Raw genomic sequence first — 21,881 nt, 5'->3', positions numbered from 1 at the left:
GTAATCAATGCTAATTGTAAAAATCCTCAACAGCTTAATCTGCTGTAGATTTCTTGAGAATTTAATAAGCCTCTCTCATAATAAAATGTGTCAGAAGGGGCAAATATTTTGCTAGCACAGCTTGTAACTGATTGTTTGTACCATGGCAGCAAGTATTCACACAGCAGAAGTACAGTGCAGTCATTTTTAAAGAGAAACATTTGGTTTAGTGCCTTAAGGGCAAGAATTTTTACAATATTTTTTAAAATTCATTTACTTTCTCATCCCTACCAGCAATATGTCAATTTTTTGTGGTGTGGATTGCATGTTATTCGCCTCAAGAAAAAGCAAAAGCAACATAATGAAGCAGAACTCAGCTGAGCTGTCTAAGGATGCTTTGGGGGGAGGGTGTTGATTTTTTCCCCTGCAGTTGCAAAGTGACAATAAGATTTTCTGAACCTTTTTCCTCCAGAAAAGAAAACAACAACAAAAAAACCCCAACCAAACTCTCACTTTTTTGGGCAGTAGGGCATTTTGGAATATGAAATTAAGGACTGTGTTGACTGTGACTGAACAAATAAGGCTGGGTTATGAACTGTACTGAGGGACACAGAGCTGGTGAAGATCCCAGGGTGGGTTTGCCACCTATTGCAGCCCCTTAATTTGTCCCAATGGTTTCATCCTGCCAAACAGCTGAATGTAGAGACATGAGACAGTGGAGTTTGGATGGTGTTAAACTTCACAGACCTCCCTCTGCATTTGGCCAGGAACGAGGATGATTTGAAAGCTTCTCTGTCCTCAGCTCCTGGGAGAGTCATGTTGGAACTTTACAGAGTTATTAAATGCTGCCAAGAAATCTGCCTTGATCTGTAGCCTCACTAAGTCACCTGCACCTTTGTGTCTGCACAGCTGAGGCCACCCAGGGTTCAAGCCTGGAACTAGAAATATGAGCTGGAGCAGGGAAGTGGTGGGACAAGACTGCTCTGCCACGTGCAGTGAAAACAATTTTGAAGCTGTCTAATTGCATGGAACAGGGCATAGTGAGGGAGGATCAGCTTTCCTCCCCAAACCAACCTGACAGCTCAGATTAATCTCACACACCATCAGCAATTCAGCTTCCTTGGAGACCTTGGCAAGCTCTGCCAGCAGGAGGAGGCAAGACCTGGTCAATACATTTTTTTAATATCAAAATAAATGGATCCTGGGCAGAGCAAAGGTACCTTTATCCTGTTAGAATGTATTCTTTTTTGGGAACAGGGAAAAAAACCATAGGCTGTCAGAGAAGGGAAGAAAGGCTAGTGGCCAAAAAAAAGCATTACATTTGCTGCACAGCTCACCTTAAGTGCTCAGTGCCAAGTTTCTGCATCTCAGCATGAGAAATACAGGGCTCAGAAGTGGCTGCTGAAGATTCCTACAAACCAAGGAGTGGGGAGGAAGATTTCGGCTTTAATTATGAACTTCCTGCTATCTCCCCTCCTCCTTTGAAATTCAAGGCACTTCATTTTATTTTTACATAGTTTGGTGTCTGAGATTCCTTTTTATGTTAGTAGAAAAATAATGATGAAAAGGAAAATAATTCTCTTATGAAAATTCATGAGAACACGCAGAGTTTAGAAGCTGTGTTATTTATTCAGGAGAGCACAATGACTTTTAAGAACACTGGGATTTTATGTTCGTATGGATTTTTTGGTTTGGCTCTTTTCCTTTGTGCACCTTGCCTGTTTACACACAGCTGTGCAGCTGTTGAGCATATGTATTAGGTCTGAAAGTTAAAAATCATCTAGAAATTAAATTAAAATATAAATTGCCTGTAAGCACCATAATCTGTTAGCTAAGACTGTAAGGGGAACTTTCAAACCCCATTTTTATGTGTTGAAGTGCTCAAAGGCAGAAATCCATGTGCTTCTCTAATAGCCTTAATAAACAATCTTAGCATTTTTAGTCCAGGAATAACATCTCAGGAAGATAATTGTACTGAGAGACCTTGACACTGTGCAGAAGGAGTTGTCTTGGCAGTTTAAGAGTATTTATAATGACATTTATATCTGTTTAGACACAGACCTTGCTGTTTGCTGAGTAGCCTTGCTCAAGTAGTTGCAGTCAGGGGTTCTCTGACTCGGTGTTGCTGGATCTCAGAAATCATCTCAGCACTTCTGGCCTTCTAAGTCCTCAGAATCTCTGTCAGCTTTTCCAGATCCTCTGTTCCTTTAAAATGCACAAGAAAATAAAAAATAGAAGAGTCCTTTACCTTGCAGAACCAACAACCCTGAGCATCCTGAGCCCCAAGACTTTATTCTCTTTCAAGAACTGGTTTCTGGCTGGGCTTAGTGGGATCCATGCAAGAATCTTCAGGGCATTTTCCCTGCAGGATAGGTCAGGGTTTTTCTTGCAAAACATGCTGCTATACCAAAACTTTCAGCCTTCCCTATATCTAACTGAGAAATTCCTTCTGGTGTGTTGTATCCCCCATGCTTATTTTATATTGCCTTCTTACTGTTGGTAACAAATAAAGGCTTGACTCTTCCTCTTTCCTTGGAAGTACCTGGTTTTCATTTCACTGGAATGACACCTGATACACTTTCACCTCAACAGCTGAGATTTTTTCCTTTAACTCTTCCCTAAATTTGTCATCTCCAACTCTTATCCTCTGAGTACAACCTGCCTTCTGGGAACACTCCTGTGGCTGCTGGTGCTCTCCACAATGGACAGATTTAATTCCCAATATAATCTCATTGGTGTCACTGTTTGAAAGAACAGCAAGTGGAGTATTCAAGTAAGAAAGTCTTGAAGGAGCCTCATTCTGCCTGAAGGGTCCCTAGTCACTGTCAAGCCCCATTAAGAACCTTTGCAAATATCCCAAGGTACAGTGAGGACTGGCTCTTTTATTTTTTTTGGCTCTTTTAAGCCAGATCTGTTGGGGAACAGATATGAAGGCAGCAAGAGGAAGTAATCAATAACCTCAGTACAATCAGATAGTTGAAATTATTTCTTTGAATGTGGAAATCAAAGGAAGTGGCAGTATGTAAGTGCAGTGGGGTGATGCTGCAATGCAAGGCAGCTCTGCATGTTATTATTCTTTGTATGTGAAGATGTAAAATCCAGGTAGAGAAATTGCTGTAATCATATGTCTGTTCTCATTTTACAGTGTTTGTATTAAATAAGGAGTCTGTATCTGATTCAATAGCATAGTACCTTTTTTTTTTCAAGGTAACAAGTGTAGACTGTTTTCCTCACATAGCTTGACTGCCAGAGGCTCAAGGTATTTCCAACTCTTGTGAAAAATATGAAAGGTTGTAGAAACAAGGCCAAGCTCTTAATTCTAATAAACAGAATAACAAAATGATACGAAGAGAGAAGAGAGCATTGCCATTTCTACTGACATGTTTCAGCTTTGTCATTCTTTTCCTTAAGAACAAGAGAAACAACTTATGCAAAGGAAAGATAGAAGCAGGCAGGTACTGCTGGGTTTTATCTTCAGTGTGATAAGCTTCCTCCAGAGAGACAAGAACAACCTGTTCATAAGGCATGGAGAAGGTACAGGCAGTACATTTTAAACTCTTCCCACAGTGAATTGTTCCAGCTTCGGGAAGTTTGCTCTGTCAGAGATCCTTCCAGCTTCTGTCAGAGATCCTTCCAGCTTCTCAGGAAGCACAAATACTCTGGTGCACTGAAGTTTTCAATTTTATTTAATAAGGCTTGAAATAGTTGTACGTGACTCAGGAATTCTGGGTTGATGTAAGCTCTGGAAAGAAAGATGGATGAAGCTAATCCCAATCCTGAGGAATGTCTCCATGTGGGCTGTAATTGAAAACTAATGTACACAACAGACACCTGAAGACAGGTTTACCTGAAGAGACTTTGCAGTAGGTGGGCCCACCCATGGGTGCCTAACTCAAACCTGCCTTCCAGGGACCTGCTAACCCTGGGGATGGGGAGATGGCTTGTGCTTCATGGCAGTGATCTCTGGAAGAGACCTCTGGGAAGAGATGGTCTTTCATGCAACCAGCCCAGCGAGGACCAGAGCTCTGAGGGCTTTCAGGCTTCTGTGTTGAAAGTAGAGGAAATAGGGTCAAGAGTTTCTGTCTCTGTAGCACTTTACATGTCAGGGAATGTGCCAAACCCCAACCTTGGGTCCTCAAGACCACTTGCAGCCCGAGATAAACTAGCACACCACCATTCACAATGTAAAAGTTTAGCAACACCAGTTTATCTCCATGAAATAATTTGGTTTCATCAAGTCAGTCTTTTGTTTCAAAGGCCTGTTTTATCAGAAAATTCCTGACCAGCTCAACGCTGTTCAGATAGGACCTGGAGCAAGTAATTGTATGATTTTAGGCACAGAAAAACCAGTAGGGGAGCGCTGCAAGTAATTTGCAACATGAATTGAACAGAATTCTAGGTTTGTGTAGCATCACTGAACCAGTGAGTTAAAGAACAAGAAGAGACAGTACCAATCTCACTCTTTGTTTACCTGATGCTTTCTGTCAGTAGAAATCGTGTAACTTATTTGCTGGGGGGTTCTGAGAAACTTTCTGCTGTTATTTGCACCAGACCTTTGAAAACTCACCTAACAAAACCTCCTTTGGGTTTTCTTGTCCAATAAAATCACTGAATAAGTTCTAAAGCCTAAGGAGGAACTTCTACTTACTGTCTCCTTCCTCCCAAAACTTAGGCAGGACTTTCAAAGCAACAGCCTGCCAACTTGTATTCGAAGAAACCTGATTTGTGATTGCACTAAACCCATCGAGGCTTAATCTGACAATTTATTGCATGTGCATTTGGGAATAACTGGTCTTGAAGCAGAGTAACATACTCTTAAAGCTGTAAATTTTCTTTGAAATGAATGAGTCCTAGTGCATTTTGTGTCTTTACTAAAGTTCATTTACAGCTTCAATTGAATTTGCACTAGGATGATCAAATATAACCACATAAAAGCACAGACTTAGTCTTGCTTGTAAAAGCTGTTGATATTTTGGTTGTTTCTAGCTGGCAGAGATAAGGCAAATATTAATTGAGAGAAAAAAGTTGATGTAATTTGCCTTTTTAAATTATAATTTCTCAATTGTTTTTCTGAGTTTTAGTCATTATTTTATAGAGAAATATAATACAACTTATTAAAATATAGTGTACCCCTCTTTTCTGATAGGCTGTGTTCTCAGAAATAAACTTCAAGTTTCACCCAAAAAAGATGAGTTATTCCCTTTCAAAAATACTGCTTTAAAATATTATAAAATGTCCATTTTTCCAAGAGTATTGTAAGACAAATAAAAATGAAATTATTCATAATTCTGGGACATGTAAAATTTAAAATCAAACATAAATTAATCAAATTGTAAATGTCAAGAAACAAACATCGTTTTTTGGTGCAAATAACTTTATTTTGGCCTCTGGCTTTGCCAGAGGTTATTTCCACATCTGCTCTTCTGTGCTGTCCCTGAGATAATTGTTATAAGAACTAACACAGAGATTCCCTGAACAGCTCAGCCCACGCCATCCAGTCAAAGGGTTGGTCAGGAATTAAGGCTTGGGGTTTGGTTTGGGGTTTGTGTGGGGGTTTTTTAATGACTCAACGAGAGATGTTTTGTTTGAGGCATAGGGTTGATAAAATTTTGCTGCCTCAAAGGCCCGGTTCAAACTCCCCAGCAGGTTGTCTCAGTGCCCAGAACTGACGCTCCCAGCCAGGCTGGGTGGTTCCCATGCCTGGCACTCACAGCTGTACCCACTTGGGGCTGATTTTTTGGCTGCCCAGGGCACACCTGGAAGCTGTAAAATCTTGGGTGGAGCCAAGCTTTCTGGAGCTTCTGAGCCCCCTTTTTGCACAAAGCCTTGGGCTTGGCAGCCCTGGGTTGTGCTGTGGGTGTCTGTGGAACTCTGGTCAGAAATTCCATGTACAGTCCTGGCCTCTGGCTGGCAGCATCTGGAAACCCTGGAGCATCATCCCTGCTCCTGTGCCAGCCAAACAGATGTCATCTCCCTGTATCCTCACAGTATGTGGTAAGTGATGTGTCTGTGTAATGAGTAATGAGGCTGCACATTCTCCCTGTGTGAAGTGTGTTTTAAATCACTAAAACTTCTTTACGTGCTCAAAGGTTAAGAGGCTCAATTCTGTAAGACTTAAGAACTCCTTAAAACTTCTGCCTTTCGGTGCATCAGTTCACCAGCCTGAAAAGCAAAAGCAGGCAGGGTTTGCCTACAAGTCTTAATACTTGACCAAAACATTTGTGTCTGGAATATTGAAAATAGTAACGGATCCTTTCAACTCTGGGAATTGAAGCAGGATTAAAGTTGGTTGTCGGGGGGAAAAAAAACAGAAAAAAGAAAAAAAGAACAGAGAAAAAGGGGTAATTTGCTTTGGCCTGGCTTGCTCCTGACATATTTATTCTAAACCAACATGATTAGCATAGCAGAGCGTGTTCCCAGAGTATGTGAACGTGCACTTCCACTGAGAAGGGATTTGCTGGCTGGCTGCTTATGGCAGCCAATGCTCTCGTCTGGGTTTTAATTTGTTTGTTTGGATGTTTGATGTGTTGTTAGGAGTTATAGGATTGAAAAGCTTCCAAAAGTCTTATCCAGCCTCTCAAAATACCACTCCAGAGAAATACATGTTTGTTTTCCAAAAATAGATGTTCTTTTTACAAAATAGGTGCTTTCCTGTAGTTTTGGGTGGGGGTGTGGAATCTGAGTATCCAGTTCAAACCTTCAGCTGTTGCTCACTTGGCCAAGCTGACAGAAATTACTTTTGACTTGCTTCAAATAGAGTGACACTTTGCACTATTGTTTCTGACAAAAATGTGTCTTGTAAAGAATATATTAATTTTTAAAAGCCAGACTGTTTCTTGCAACCAAAATGGCTGCTGTGCTACCAATTCCATGCACCTGTAGGAGTGAGGATGCTGCAGGTTTCTTGCAGCATTCCCTCCTTCATTACACACATTATATGAAGTACTACTGAAATTGTTAAGGTGTTGCTTTAAATTAATGAAATGCCTTGATGTCTATTCCACCCTGGATTCTTCTTGTTATTAACTCTCACTCTCTTTGAGAGAATAAGTTTCTTCTTACTATCAAAAGAAGATCCTGAAGATGAAGGTTGGGGGGGTAGGAAGAGATCAATGTTTCCTTCATTCTCTGCAGGCAAAACTGCAAATATGTTCAGGTGAAACTGTTCTAGTCTCCAGTTAAGGGGACACATCTGGTTTGTTTGTTGTCTTGGAGGCAGCTGCCATGAGAACTGAGCTTGGGCCTGAGGCTGTGCATGTTCTTTAGACTCAGTAAAGTGATAGAAAGGGCTCAATGAGCTGCTGGAATGGCTTAAAACAAACACATTTAATTACCTTTTTTTTTTTTTATAAGTCATGATAGGAGAGCGAAAAATATCATAAGCTCCAGAAGAATTTTTCAATAGGAACTGGCTTTGCAATGTGAATGTTGAATTAAGAGCAGGGAGGTGTAAGGCTGTGCAACGCTGTCCTCAGTGGACTTTTCTTTTAACCTTATAATGTAAAATGCCTGATGTAGTTTGATGCACAGATGCTGTGCAGGGTATTTGCCACTCAGATGCTGTGATTTGTGAGGCATCAGTGTAGCTCAGAACTGCAGTGTACATCTAATTTGGCTGAGGTGCTTGTTAGTTCAGTCGCTCATCCTCACCCTGCACAATTCGTGGCTGATGGCTCTGATGACACTAAATCACACACCTCAGGTCTAGTATTTCTTCACTGATTTTTCTCTAGCTAATCCTAAGGTGTTCTTAACAATTTTACATATACACAAGGATCTGTCTTTTGAGATTATGGAAATTAAAGTCAAGGGAAAGGTAAAAAGTCTGCTTTGTGCTGTGACCCCTCCTTCTGCAGTGTCCAGAGGACCAGCACAGGTCCCTTCACCTTTGTCTCCAGACTCTGCTCATCACTATCTACAGTAGGACATTCAAACATATTTTCAACTCTGAGTTTGTGCATTTGCAGAAATGCAGGGCTATAAGTAAAGTCAATGAGGAAATTTTCATGTCAGGCTGAAAAAAACCCAAAAGACATGCCAGTAGTTGAAAGAGCTCGAGAAAATAAGACAGTCGTTACATTTTGATACCCAAGCATTGTTGGGGGCTGTGGAGAAGTCAGTTATTGTGGATAACTGAAATTTTGTACAGCCTCAGAGATCATATCCTCAGCTGGATTTGGGGGTTCAGAGCCAAAAAACCCCCCACCCACAGCATTTAACATCTGTTGTGATGGTACCTCTGCGAGGCAGAATGTGTCTGAAAGAGGGAGTGCTGCTCTCTGCATTAAGACTTCTTCAAAATAACAAGAGAATTTAGTCTTAAATACTTGGCTTCTATTTTCATAGTTTTATTATATCATGATTGGATTCCTTCTGTGGGCACAATCTTCTTAATAGTAGTATTCAGCTCTGACAAAGGTTGGACTTGAAGAAAACTAGAACTGAGATGAAAGAATAGAATTTTTATTATTTAGCAGCTGAATGTGTCATTACATCAGAGTTGGTATTGTGTAGCAAATTGCAAGCTGTAGTGAAATTGCTTTAAAAAAATATCTGTATATATTTTTCTAAAGCTGTGATAAAGTCATTCAGCAGCACATTGAAATGTGTTTCTAGCTGAACTGTTATATCTTTTTTTTTCCTGTGGTAGCAGAACAGATGGCAGTTATTTTTCTTACCAGTCTCCAGCAAAGCTGCTGCAATGCCTTGCTTTGCCTTCCCCTGTAAATGCTTTCAAGTGAAAGACAAGCACACATGACCAAAATGATTCTGCATTGTAGCACTGGCTTGTGGTTTCTAAAGCAAACTTTTAAGCTAACTTGCAGCATTAGGCTGGTGATAATCACTTAATGTTGTACCAGTCGGGTAGTTCTTATGCCAGGAAAATGAGCCGTTAGTCGGGATCAATGGGCGTGTTTGGCAGGGAGGGTTTGGAGCAGATGTCTTTTCCATGGGCATTCTTAATGCAATAAGTGAGTATTCCATAACTTGAGGACAACTGCAGTCACTCCCATAGGATGAACACTGATGGGTTTGGAGATGCTCTGTCGCTTTGTAGCATTCCTGGAGGGACCGTGGTTGAGCCGGGAATCTTGGCTGATCGTTCAGCAACCGGTGTGTGGAGGGGAGTCCTGCACATACACAAAGGGGTTTGGTGATTTTATACATTTTTATAAGCATAATATATATTACAATGTTTTTCAAAGGGTTTTGTTTTAAAATTGTTGCTGCCTTCCCAGTAATTTGGCAACTCTGAGGAGCCTGGTGAAAACATCCCTATATACAGCCTGATGTAACGTTATTTGCCCGTGTGACAAGAAACACTCTGTAGTTCAGCAAAATGCTGTATTCTGGAGTGAAATCATTTGTAGTTATAAATCAAAATGAAACTGCCAAGTACTGTAAATCTAGGGCTGCCTACCAATTTATGGCTTCTTAGATTGCCTGCTGTAATGTGCCATATTATAGAAGCATTGTTAGGAGCTGTATTTAATTTACTTGCTTTAAATTGTGGTTTAGTGGACTTGGCAGCACTGGGTTAATGGTTGGCCTTGATGATCTTAAAGGTCTTTCCAATCAAAATGATTCTAAATTAATGCTGTATTGCAAATTCAGCTTTGCCTTCTTGAGAGAAACTCTCATTCTTCTGTTTTGGACAAACGTGTTCAAGAAGTGTGGTGTGTCTTCTTTTACAGCCTTCGACAAAAGAAAGGCAACTTGGCCCAGAAGCACTGGACTGGGCCAGCCAACATAGTCAAATGCAAGCCCTGTCCCATGACACATTCCAGCCCTGTCTGTGGATCTGATGGACACACCTACACTACCAAGGTGAGTTCTGAGATCCCTGTCAGTTGTGCTCATCCAGGCTGTGGTAGGAAGATGAAACATCTTTCCCTAACAGGCAGTGTTAAATTACAGTCCTCTTTAGTTTAGGAAAGTTTTTTTGTGTGTAAAAAGTGCTGATAAATGTAGATTTTTTTCCCATATTTGACAAGCAGCAAATCAGAGTGACAAATCAGGCTCTCATGACTTTCATGATTCATGTTTGTCTAAACAGCTCGTTCTCCTAATGAAGTAGAACTCTTAATGTTGATGATGCAACAGAGAAAAAAAAAATCATTTGATCAGATGGACTTCTTCAGATAAGAGGATTTTGGGATAGTTCTTGTTCTTAAGATTTGATCTCCAAGTGGTAAAATAATTTAGCAGTATCATTCTTCAGCAATAGATTTATTTTTTAAATTATTTTTTTTCCAAACTACATGGTTAACAATTCATTTAGCCCATGGTTTTATAGGCTTGTGTGCCAGATGAAGCATATATGGTACCATAAAAAAATTCCCATAACCCAGTGGGGATAAATTGGCTCATTGTTATACTGAAAAATATGATCACCTTAGGGCTTGAGTCAATAAAAGAAACTGGCTTCACAGCCATTCAGAATTCCAGATCTCCCATTAGCAAATAAAGCCTTCCTTGTCTCAGGTACATCTTCCACAAACAGCACTTCAGGCACTGGAAGGTGTGTTTAGGGAATACCCTTAAGGTTCTCTTATCTTTGTGCATGCAAGGGAAGGTTTGACAGTCAGTAAAACTATCCTTCAAAATCCAAAAAACAACTTCACCCAAAAAAAAAAAAAAAAAAAAAAAAGGAAAAAAAATCCAGGAAAATAAAGCAACTGGGGGGGAAAATTCCCTGCTGTGATGTAACAAGGATGATGTAGCTCTGTTATCTTCCCAGCTGGGCAGCTTGAATCCTTCACCATTAAAGGCCACAAATATTAAAATGCTGCCATGGCTCAGCCTTTTAAGCCTCTCTCCTGTTCTGGCTGAAGGATTTGTGTGGCCAAAGGAGCAAATCAGAAAATTGTCGTCTGTGCCCCCACAAACTGCACAAAAATGGCTACACATTGCCTGTTAAACAAGTTACTCTTTAATACTCTCCAGGAGTTTGTATTGCAGTAATTTAACATCTGTTTTTAGGATTAAAATTGGGCTCATTTTGAAAACAGCTTTATCTGTGTGAGCTCTTGAGAGTATGTAAGATATTCTGTAGTAAATAGATTTCATTGCATATTCTGTCACCCTATTAACTCATTTCTGTGCATTTTACCTGCATCTCAGTTAGCTCTGAGTGGGTTTTTTGGCTTGCTCTTATTTCTCCCATGAAATCCAAATGGTTTTCATCAGAAGTTCTGCCAATGTTACAAATTTGCCAAACTATTGTGACTGTAAGCCTGACAGCTCTCATGAAGACATGAAACAATTCCCATTGCTGACATGTTTGACTGTCAAAGATACACCCCCCAGCAGCTGATCTGTTTGGTTTTTCTTTTTTTTTTTTTTTTATGAGATTTTAAAATATTTATTCTGAAACAAATTTGTCTCATCCGAATTTATTGTATGTTTAACTATCAGTTGTTCTTGTCCTAGCAAAATTTAGGTTTTTTGGTTTTTGGCTTTTTTCAGAAGACAAATTTTGGTAAATGAGATGAAAATACTTTAGGCAGAGCATTAAAATGAAATAGTAAATGTTAGTGTTCTAACAGATGTTTTATGGTCAGGAGTGATCATGGCTTTCTGGTATCTTTTAAAAACAGAATATACTGCTTCCCTCAAGCTCAGTGTTAGTTTTCAGCAGATAATGCAATCTCTTTCTTGACTTTAAGTGACTAAAATCAAAGCTTTCTTTGGTAATTTTCTTTCCCCTGCCAGTGCTGTTGTCAAGTATTATTCCTGGCCCTGCAGTGCTGACTGTGAAAATGCAGAAAGGTGGACACAGGAGTGTGGGCACTGGTTTATCTCTGTCCATGTTGGCACCTGGCTCTGCAGCCACTGCTCTGTGAACGTGCAGTCATATCCTGGGCACACAAACAGAGCCTTGCTAAGGTTGTAAGCAAAAAATGGAGAGCAGCCACTGTGTTCTAGGGGGAAAAAAACCTTCAGAAATTGTATCTTGGCCTCCTGGTCACGTCACAGCACACACAGACACGGCAGGGGCTGAGCCCCCCTGGCTCAGCGTGGGTTTGGCCTCTGCCACCAGCACAGCGGGGGCTTGGGTGGGACACGGGGCTTGGGTGGGGGTTCCTGGCCTGGCAGAGCAGCATCAAAGTGCTTCACTAACGACCTGGGGCTGCCATTCCACAGCAGCAGTGATGTTTGGGCCAGGGATTGCTCTTTCTGTGCTTTGAACTGTTTACCAGAGGGGGGGAAAAATAGATGAAAAGGAAAGAACACAAGGGAAGTGAGACTGGCTGATCAAGGGCAGGTGAAACTTGGGTGTCAATAAATGTACAGTAGTTCACATTAAGGAAATGCACACATCCCAAATATACACATCACAGGCTCTCATTTAGCCACTTGATCCCAGAATAATTCTGCCTGTTTTTCTGAAGACATTGTAGATGTCTTCAGAACTAGAAGTCATTCTAGAGGCAGGAATTTCTTGATAAAATTGGGGAAAGTTATCCAAACCAGAGCACTCAATAATACAAAGGACCTAGGGGGAAATCAAATAGTAAACATAGTGGTTTAGTTTACCTTTTAAGCTTCCTGGTCGATGTAGATAAAGGCTCAGGATATTTAACTCAGTCTCACCAAAGACATAGAAGCCTTCAGCTCCTTGACTAATTTGTTGAGGGCTAGTCAAAGGAATCTCCCTCATCTCCTGTTGGAAAATATTCAATGGTGTTGATTCCCAACATATAGCTAAATGAGGAAATGTGGAACACTGAGAAATCCATGCCCAGATACTGTGCTACAATGGATTCAAGTGTCACCTAAATATCCCAATAGGAGACACAAGGTACTTTCATGGTTCTTAAGTTGATTTAGCTCCCTGTGTGGGAGTTGGACTGATTGAAAAAATCTCACTACTCTTCAGGCATTTAACCTTTCTGGTTCTTTTTCTGAAATCTTCAAAACTTGCCTTCACTGTTGATCTGGATAATTTCATTTGCTACACACAAGTGCTGAAGTGGGAAGGGATGAAGATGTGTGGCTGTCGTGTATGGTGGGGTTTTTTTGTTCTTGTCTTGTTTTCCAGAGACAAACTTATTCTTCCAAGCAATGGGATTCTCTAGTTACACCAATAATTCAGTGCTTGTGAATGCCAAAAATGCAAACACAGACGTGGCCTACGCAGTCCTTGTGCCCTGTTTCCAGCAATTGAAATATGAGCTGTTTTTTGGACTTCATGGTTTTGTTGTATTTCTAAAAACTTTATAAACTCTCTATCATCGTTTCCTGTGAATTCTGAACTCTGTGGGCTTTAGGTTTATCAAAAATTTCATTGAGTCTCTAATTACTGCTTGAAACGCAGGTGTTTTAAAATGTAGACTGTCTCTCCCATAATAACTTTGTACAAAGAAATTGCCATTTCCTGGGTATAACAGCTCTGTTTAATACTGTGACAATACAAAGCACTTCCATAGGTTATTACAGTCAGAGTTTTCAAAGCTCTTTAAAGTACTAATGAATTAAGCTTATGAGGTACGTAAGCCCTGTAAAGAGCTTGATGTAATTAGTTAATGTTTTTGTGAGCAACACATTAAGAAGAATAACTTTGTAGCTGTCAGTTTTACAGAATGTTTAATTAAGCTTGTTAATAAAGCAATTACCTGAACATGACGAGGACTGCACTTAACTAGTCAGAAAATGAAAATTAAGATGATCTTAAATTACAAAACATACCACCTCAATGACTAATGGTCCCTTCAAAGATGGAAAGGTACATTGGTGTAATTGTTATGTTTCTAATTAGGTACATTGTTGTTCTGCAAAGTTTCATTAAATCATTGTGCTCTAATTAAGTCCATGATCATGTCTCTTTTTGTTTGAAAATGGAAAAATCACCTCCTGTTGTCATAACATTAGATAACACATTTGATATTAAGGGATGTGCAAAAAAGAAACTTTTCCACCAATCTTGAAACATGAGGAAAAAAAAAACAGTGACCAAAATAATGAGACAACATTACTTAGAGGTGTGTAATGTGAGGGCTGCTAAGTTTAATTAGGAGGGGTCTGTATTCAGAAGCACAATTAGCAAATACCTGTTAAAATGTCCAAGTGTTGAGTATTGAGTGCCCCATGGTTTGGTTTTCCCTAATCCAGCTGTTGTGGGGGGCTGTTATTCAGCTGTGCTTTTGCCCAGCTCTTCCTCTCTGTGGTTTGGCTAAGGGATGACTTGGCCTTTCCTGGTGGAAACCAAGATGCTTAGCAAGCTTTAATACCTGTTGTGTCCCCAGTTAGATCAAGAGTTGAATTAAACTCTGTATCAACTTTTAGCTTTGGTTTGGTTTTGTTAGGGAAAATAAAGGAACTAAGAGAGGGGTGGGGGAAAGGAAAGACGGGAAGAGTAAGACAAGATAGGATACAGTTAAAGAAATCCATGCAGAGGAAAACTTAAGTCATCCTTATGCTCCCTGTTCAAATTTTAAGGATTGCTGGTGGGAGGTACAAGAATAAATTATTCTTTCCTCTTCCTCTCCTAATTTTCTTCATGTTCTTCTTTTAAATCAGTGAACTTGAATCTTTCAAGTTCAGAGTCTAGGCCTGACGTAGTTTGTTGTGGCTTGAACCCACATATGGTAGATCTCGTACATTACCCAGTTCTTCCACTGACCTGTGCTGTGATGGTGGGCAGTTCATGTTATCCTCATCCTTAGTTTGGAAAGATCTGGACTTGATAAAATACTGGGAGAGCTACTTTGAGGTCTTGGTGACAAAGCTTGTGTAATTTAGGGTTGTGGGAGTGGGATGCTGTTGCTTGTGTTATGTTAAATGTGTCTGTGTACAACATGACAGCACCATTGCTAAACTTCCTGGAGTTTTCTGATCCAGCTGATCAGAGTTTTTAATGGAATATTCAAATACTTTTTTGTGGAAATTGATAGATTTCATGGGATGTGACTGTTCTGATGGAGCTTTCTATAAGAAGACTATTTTATGTCATCATTACTCTGTCCTTATTCCAGTAGCAGATTTTCAGCATCCATTCCTATTTCATTATTTGATTCCCTGTGTTGCAGGGGGTTTCCTAATTGCAGCAATACATCTGGCACCAGACTTTCAGCACTGCTGACTTTATTCTCCCAAATAACCACAGGGAAGCTCCAGAGGACTGAGAGAATTAGAATCTGCCTAATGTTGAGTACCTTTGTACATCACCCTTTGGACTTGGGCACATCTCACTTCTGCATTCCCATAAGGAAGATGTTCCCTCAGCCTGTGCTCTGGGCCAGTGAGACTCCAGTTGTATAATCCAAAAGCCCTGTGAAGCTGTTTATTGCATAATCAAGCCCTAAATAATAAATTTTGTCTCTCAGAAGGGGGAACACGTGGAGCTCTGTGCTGTGCAACCACAGCTGCACAGTTTATTTGGCTTGAAACATGAGGTGAGCAATGTTATTTGATCAAGTGCTGTGTATCCTAAAGACATCCTGTTGTTTATGTGGTGTTTTTCTCTGCATGGTCTCAAGGAATGAGCAGAGAATTGGGAATGAGGCAGATCTATATTCCTGTGTACTTTGTAATCCATGCCAGTGTCTTCAGATAGTTAATTGTAAAGGGCATTTTTTGCATATGCTTGAAAAATGGCATTTCTCTTTTGGTCAATTAATATGCTAAAAAACAAAGAAAATGGCTTTCTGCCTCCTATATTCTTTCCAGTGCTGCCTCATAGGGGTGTCTTGGCCACAAATTAACAATCCAGGATAAAGATCTCTACTTTCCCCTGGCAGGGGTAACCTTTGTTAAACTCTGGGGGAGCTGGGCAGCACAACTTTTGAACTCTGCTCACATAACCATGCAATTCTGCAAATTCCTGAGCTTCCTTTCAAATCCCATTTAGTTTTATGTTCAAGTGAAGAAGCTTTTCCTTTTCAGTGGTGTCAGATAGTAAATTCAAAAATCCCAAACAATGCTCTACTGATTTTTATATCCTAACTGGGGGGAAAAAAATAGTCCTGCATAACCACTCATCTGTGCATCGTGGCTGCCTGTGTGACAGCTTCCCAGCTAAACCCCATGAATATATATATGTTTGCAAGGATTCTTACCTGACACACTATGAATTGTGAGAACAGCCAAGACAGAGGCTTCTGCAGTGACTCAACAGATAGAGGGGGGGGGAAAACGAAGAGCTCTGGGCAATTTTTACAGAGTAAGGGCTGCTTTGTCATATTGCCAGGTTCGAGACTCTGTGAATTAATGAGAGATTGCTGTGACCCAAGACATTGTGTTCTTTCAGCAACTGCTTGTTGCTGTCCACTTAGTCTTTGGAGAAAGACTCTTCAATGACACAGTTCTGCAAACACAGATGGGGAGAGGGAAACAACAACAGAATGATTAACAAAAAAAAAAAAAAAAAAAAAACAACCATAAATAACTAGGGGCTATTTCATCCCATATGTAAACCTCTTACAAAGAAGATCCTGGTTTTGTTGGAAACTGGCTACTTAAAACCCTGACAAAGGCACTGGTCACTGTTGGAAGGAGAAGGGAATTGCTTTGGTTCTGCTGGAGGTTGGTGATCTCTCAGATCCTCTATAAAAGCAGTACAGAGAAACACTGGAGGTGTTCTGGGGACAAATTTAGGTGGATCACAACCTGGGTTTGTTTTTCCCATGTATAAACTCGTTTAAGAGAGATTAGTTAAAACTTCTACTGCTTTGATTTCTGCTGGGACCAGTGAGCAAAAAGACCCTGACAGAAAGCAAAATTTATCCCAATTTGGGCCGCCAAGTTTTTTAGCAACTAGAGTCAAGCAAGCTGGTCTAATTGGGGTATGGTGATGTTTATCTCCATTCTCTAACCTTGCCTAGCAGGGAAAGGATATTTTTAGGGGTTTTTTTTCCCATATTCTAGCATTTCTCAGTCCAGAACAAATTGGCCTTGCACAGATCGGGTTCTTTGTGATTAACATATTGTGTCAGTTTCTAAATCTGTCTTTTCCCTTTAATTCCTGAATCTCTTATTTTACCATATTAGGGCTTGTCAGAGTTGACTGTTTTAATTACCAAGTCAAGCCTACAGAATCTGGGGGAGATCACAATGAAATGTCTCTATTAGGTGGGTTGGTGCAAGTGGCAATTGATTCTTCGTATTATTTTGGTAACTTGACTATAGAGAAAACACTGCTCTAAACTCCCTAAAAAAATCCTTCTCAATATGTACTCAGGCTGTAGTTGTGATGTAGAAATACCATGCTGGAGAATGCAGTATAAGAACCTGTGCAGAATAAAATAACCTTCAAGGTTTCCATCAGATTTGCCCCATTGCTGAGTGACAGAGAGGTGAAGTTCCAGGCAGCATAAGGCTGCTTCTCTCACATCCAACTCCCTTAAATTGTTTATATTTTCCCAAATGGCTGTGATAATACTCAGAGCTCTGTAAAGCAACTGAAAGTGCTCATCTTTTGGTGCTGCAGAAGTGCAGCATTTTGGGGTAGTTGTCTTGACTTTCATGGGGTATGAAACTCTAAATAAGTCCAAAAAAACTCTACAGTCATTGGGGTCACTGCAATGTATCTTCCTTAAATTAGATATATTCGTGTTTACCCACCAAGAGTCTCTAGAACCTAATTAGACCTGCTGTATGATAATGAAGCTCCTCATTATTACATGTCAGTTGTTACCAGAATACCCCACGAAGGGAGTGGGAGGGTGGTGTGGGGGGGGGGTGAGTCGTGCACGACTCAAATACCTTGGAAAAAGTATCAACAAACAATATTTTGGGATTTTGTCCTGGCAAATTTCTAGCACACTAAAATAATTTTAATATAGGTTTTGGCGTTTTCTGAGGGTTTTGTTTCTTTAAAAGGGGGGAAGCAACACGCTGACTTCCTTTACACAGCAGGGGTTAATGCTGAGAAAGTGCAACTCAGTGCAGGGAACCTTTGGTCCTGATGCTGTTCTGATTTGCCCACACATGCTTTTTTTCAGAGAGAGAAAATCATGTTTAGAATGTCACTGATTTTTCTCCTTCCCAGTTACAAACTCCTCCAGTGTTTCAGGCAGTGTTTTCACAGAGGCACCCAGGTAAGTACTGCCAATAATTAGAAGTCTGAATATGTAACACACCCTGCTGCTGGTGCTCAGTATTCCAAAAACTCAGAAAAACAATGTGTTTTTTCTAGGGGATGTGTTTAAATATATGTGCTGAAGTCTTACTGAATTAAATGAGACTGCATCTTATTAGTGCCTTGAAAAATGAAGTTCTGTGCACATCTCTAGGCTGGAAGATGCAGCCTGTCAGCCCTGTTTTACACAGTAAATGAACATCTTGTTTAGAACATCAGTTCTCTAGATCATCCAGAAGTTTGTTTTTTCCTGGTGTTGGTTGTGCTGTGGCTGAATTATTTTTTCCTTTTCTGTTCTCTAGTATTTTTAATTCTCATTACCACACTGTATTAGATTTATAAGAATTATTTGTCGATGAAACACATCACCAGCAATTACTTGCTGGGCACATTACCCCCAAGGGACAGAACATAAGATGCTGCTAAAATAAAAGCATAACTTGAGGCTTTTTCTTTTTACCTGTGTGGAAGGAGCCAGCACTGAGTGACAGAAGCCAATGTTCTTATTAATAAGCTTCTGCATTAAAATTACAGAGGGTGCACAGGGAGAAAGAAGCAGCAGTGTGACTGTGACTTGTGTACTTTGAATTACTGTGTCAGTAGTGATGGATGGGGCAAACAATAAAATTTGACCTGTCCCGTTATGCTTCTGAGGCTATAAGCCTTAAGGCATTGGTAATTGGCTTCAGCCAGCAATGTTAATGTAGGTGGATTGGAAAATGAGATTATTTGAATGATACAGGCTGCTTTACATTTTTAGTGCTCAAAAGAAAAGACTAGAAACTCAAAGGGGCTGAAGTTGTAAGGCTTGTTCTTTGTAAACTCTCTTGTCCCTGGATAATAGAGCAGGCAGAGGAGTAGTTCTTAGATAAGAGGTTCATAGCGTGTAAAATATGAGTTATTTTAAATGATTTTGTGGGGCATGATTTTTAAACAGTGTGTGGGAGGTGCAATGCACATAGCTTCCATTACACACATAAATCCCATTATTACCTTCTTCACATTATGCCTTGTGCTCAAATGTGCCCCTATAGTATTAATGGGACTGGAAAACACATCTTGGGGTTGCCATTACTCAGTGAGTTGTCAGTGTGGTATGGAGTGCTCAGGTGAACACATTGCTCACATTTGAGAAAATCTGTGCAGCTTAGATGCATTAACTGAAGTGGGTTTTAAGTAGTCACAAAGTGATTCTGTCATATTAATGTGTTTATTTGGCGTTAGAAAGAAATCACATTGATATTACACAGGTAATATTGAGGAGATATTGTGGTAGTTGTTGCAGGTGGAACGATGTGCATATTTTCCAGTGAAAGCATTTTATACAGTAATGTCAGTCTGAGCTCGTGGAGTTTTCATCAAAATCAGTGTTCTGAACTTGCACTGAATGTGAGGCAAAATTCAGAGAGCAATGTGTTTAGGTCCTCAAAATATCTGTACCCTGGGCTGGAAGTGAGCTGAGAGCCTGCTCAGTGATAACTTGCATGTTGATAGTTCTTCCTGTGGAGATAAACAGTGGTGTGAGGTTTGGGGTTTTGTGTTTATGTGTGGCTTTTTGTTTTGTTTTGGAGATTTTTTGGTAATATAAGGTGGTGGAGGTGGGACAGAGTGCTCCAAATCTTCAGAACATGGAGTCATCCAAGTCACCTTTTGGTAGTATTTTAAGGATTGGACCATTTCTAGGTGACTTTGTCTTTTCCTTTCAAGGCCTCTTCATGTCCTCTTCTCCATTTCCCCCTCCCTATACCTCCAGGTCCTCTGCTTCAAAGTCTTCCTCCAGGCAAAGGGAATGGCAGGAGGGAGTCTGGGTTGTGGAGAGGTCCTGGGAGCATTGCAGAGGGAGCAGGAGGTGGTTTGGAACTGGTGGCCTTAGGGGAGAATCTCTGGGAAGGAGAAAGGAGAATGCTGAGATATTATAGTGGGATGGGAAGAGGTAGGAAACATGAACTCACAGAGAAATTGGACTTTGTTTTGCTGTTTGCAGAAAACCTCAAACAAACTGGGTCTGTGCCCAGTCACTGGCAATTAGGGGATACAAGTGGAGTTTTTTGATTCACTGAGGGTTTTCTTGCCCGAGATAACGCTACAGAAAACAGAAACAGAGAGCTCACTTAGTTGCATTCCCTTCAGTTTTCATCACAAATAGAGGAGAGCAAAGAAGTTTAAAATACATGTAGTTATACCTGTTAATTTTTGTTTCCATATACTTTGGACTGTTCTCCAATGATGTATACTCTTATTTTACCCATTTGAATGTCTTATGTATAGAAATAAGTATGTAAGGAGAAAGAATCATGTAGCTTTGACTGTGATCCTTCTAGTTTGCTGCAGTGTAGTCCTAATAAAAGCAAATATACATTTACTTTTTTCCCCCTAGGAGAAAAAGGTGTATGTTTTGTTCAATGTATATGACAGTGGCAGATATTTAATGCAAGTTTTGCCTTCACTGTTGTCACCTTTTCAAATTGGGAAAAGAATGTGAAGTAGGTCACTTTGGGTCTAGCTGGCTGTACTCACTTCTTCTTGCAGCAGATCTTAATGAAAAGGTAGGGAAATAAAGGAGAAAGGGAAGTTTCCTAGTTTAGATTTCAGTAGTGCTGACTATGAGATCTCTGTATGAATTTCTGCAGATTGATAGAGCTGACATATCAAAAGGCTCTTGGTAACCTGCATTGTCAGGTAAAAAAAAAATCCAAGTTTTTAAAAGTGAGTGATATGAGGGGGAGTGAGGACCAAAATGTCTTTTAAAGAAAAGTTTCTTCAGGCAACACAGGCAGGGTAAAGAGCCTTTAAAAACTTCAGTGGTTGAACAGGGATGGTGGTGGACTGTGTTCATTTGCATTGCATGATGAGAACGAGCTCAAAAATGTAAGAAATTATTAATAGAAAGGCAGGGGCTCTCAGAGGGGAGGTGACACTGTTATTCAAGCTGTCTCTTCCAATTCCTGTGTAAGGGAAAAAAAAAGACAGGAAAATGTTTGTAGGATCCAGCTCTAATGTGGGGTTCTGCTCAGCCTGGCAGAGTTCACCCTGCAGGACCTCTGCAAATAGTTCTCATGTCCTGGGGCAGAACATGGCACAGCACAAATCCTCCCTGTTGGATTGTGTCTCCTGTTGATTATATCCACCCCTCGAGCTCTTGGGGGTGAACTGAAGCTGCTGATGGGGCTCAATCAGCAGGGGAAATATTCTCATCCTATTCTGGCATGTCTGTCTGCAGCTGTGCACCACATGGCTCTTGCAAATTGGCCTGCAGTCTTAATATTTTGTGTAGAGACGTAGAATTTCTCTTTGTGCAGACACGTAATCACTTCATGTAATGCGTTTTGCTGCCACCATGTACTGTTTGGCTTCCAGTGAACCTTTTGTTTGTTCTATTTTCTGTGCTCTAGCTGGGCTAACTGCAGTGTTAGATTAGTCCCAGCTAACTGGAGGGGTGGAATCTGGCTTTTTTTAGTCAGTAGCTGTCCTTCTCCCACACATGATAAAGCACCTCTTGCTCACACCTCCCTGGCTTAGGATGACACAGCACAATGTCTGTAAAAACCTGTTTCTGTTGAATTGGAGGGGGTGCAGGTGCCAAGTGCTTTGGTGGAAGGGTATATCCAAAGATGGAGGTGATTTTTACATATTTATAGCCAATGGGAGTGAGATGAACCCCCAGTGAAATAAATAGAATATTGAAAGAAAATGTTAAAACTGCCTGTGTCCCTGAATGTTTTAAACCTCAAGTAAGTGTATAATCACTTATTTTGCCTGTCAAACCAATGGAGTCCTCCAACCTCTAGTCATGTTTTGATGTGACATTAGGTATACTGCA

The 21,881-nt window shown here is 40.4% G+C and overlaps 1 protein-coding gene across 1 annotated transcript in view; it reads left to right on the top strand.

Annotated features, from left to right (window-relative positions):
• SPOCK1 (SPARC (osteonectin), cwcv and kazal like domains proteoglycan 1) overlaps positions 1-21,881 on the top strand; it is a 265,809-nt gene that overhangs the window by 168,906 nt on the left and 75,022 nt on the right. Inside the window, exon 5 of the mRNA XM_064672155.1 lies at positions 9,675-9,807. Coding sequence (XP_064528225.1) covers positions 9,675-9,807 — 133 coding nt within the window. The remainder of the gene's footprint in view (positions 1-9,674; positions 9,808-21,881) is intronic.

This window comes from Pseudopipra pipra, chromosome 15 (genome assembly GCF_036250125.1).
Source record: "Pseudopipra pipra isolate bDixPip1 chromosome 15, bDixPip1.hap1, whole genome shotgun sequence".
Lineage (NCBI taxonomy): Eukaryota > Metazoa > Chordata > Aves > Passeriformes > Pipridae > Pseudopipra > Pseudopipra pipra.
Note: the sequence above shows the minus strand (reverse complement) of the source record. Positions and strands in the feature narration are given on the sequence as shown.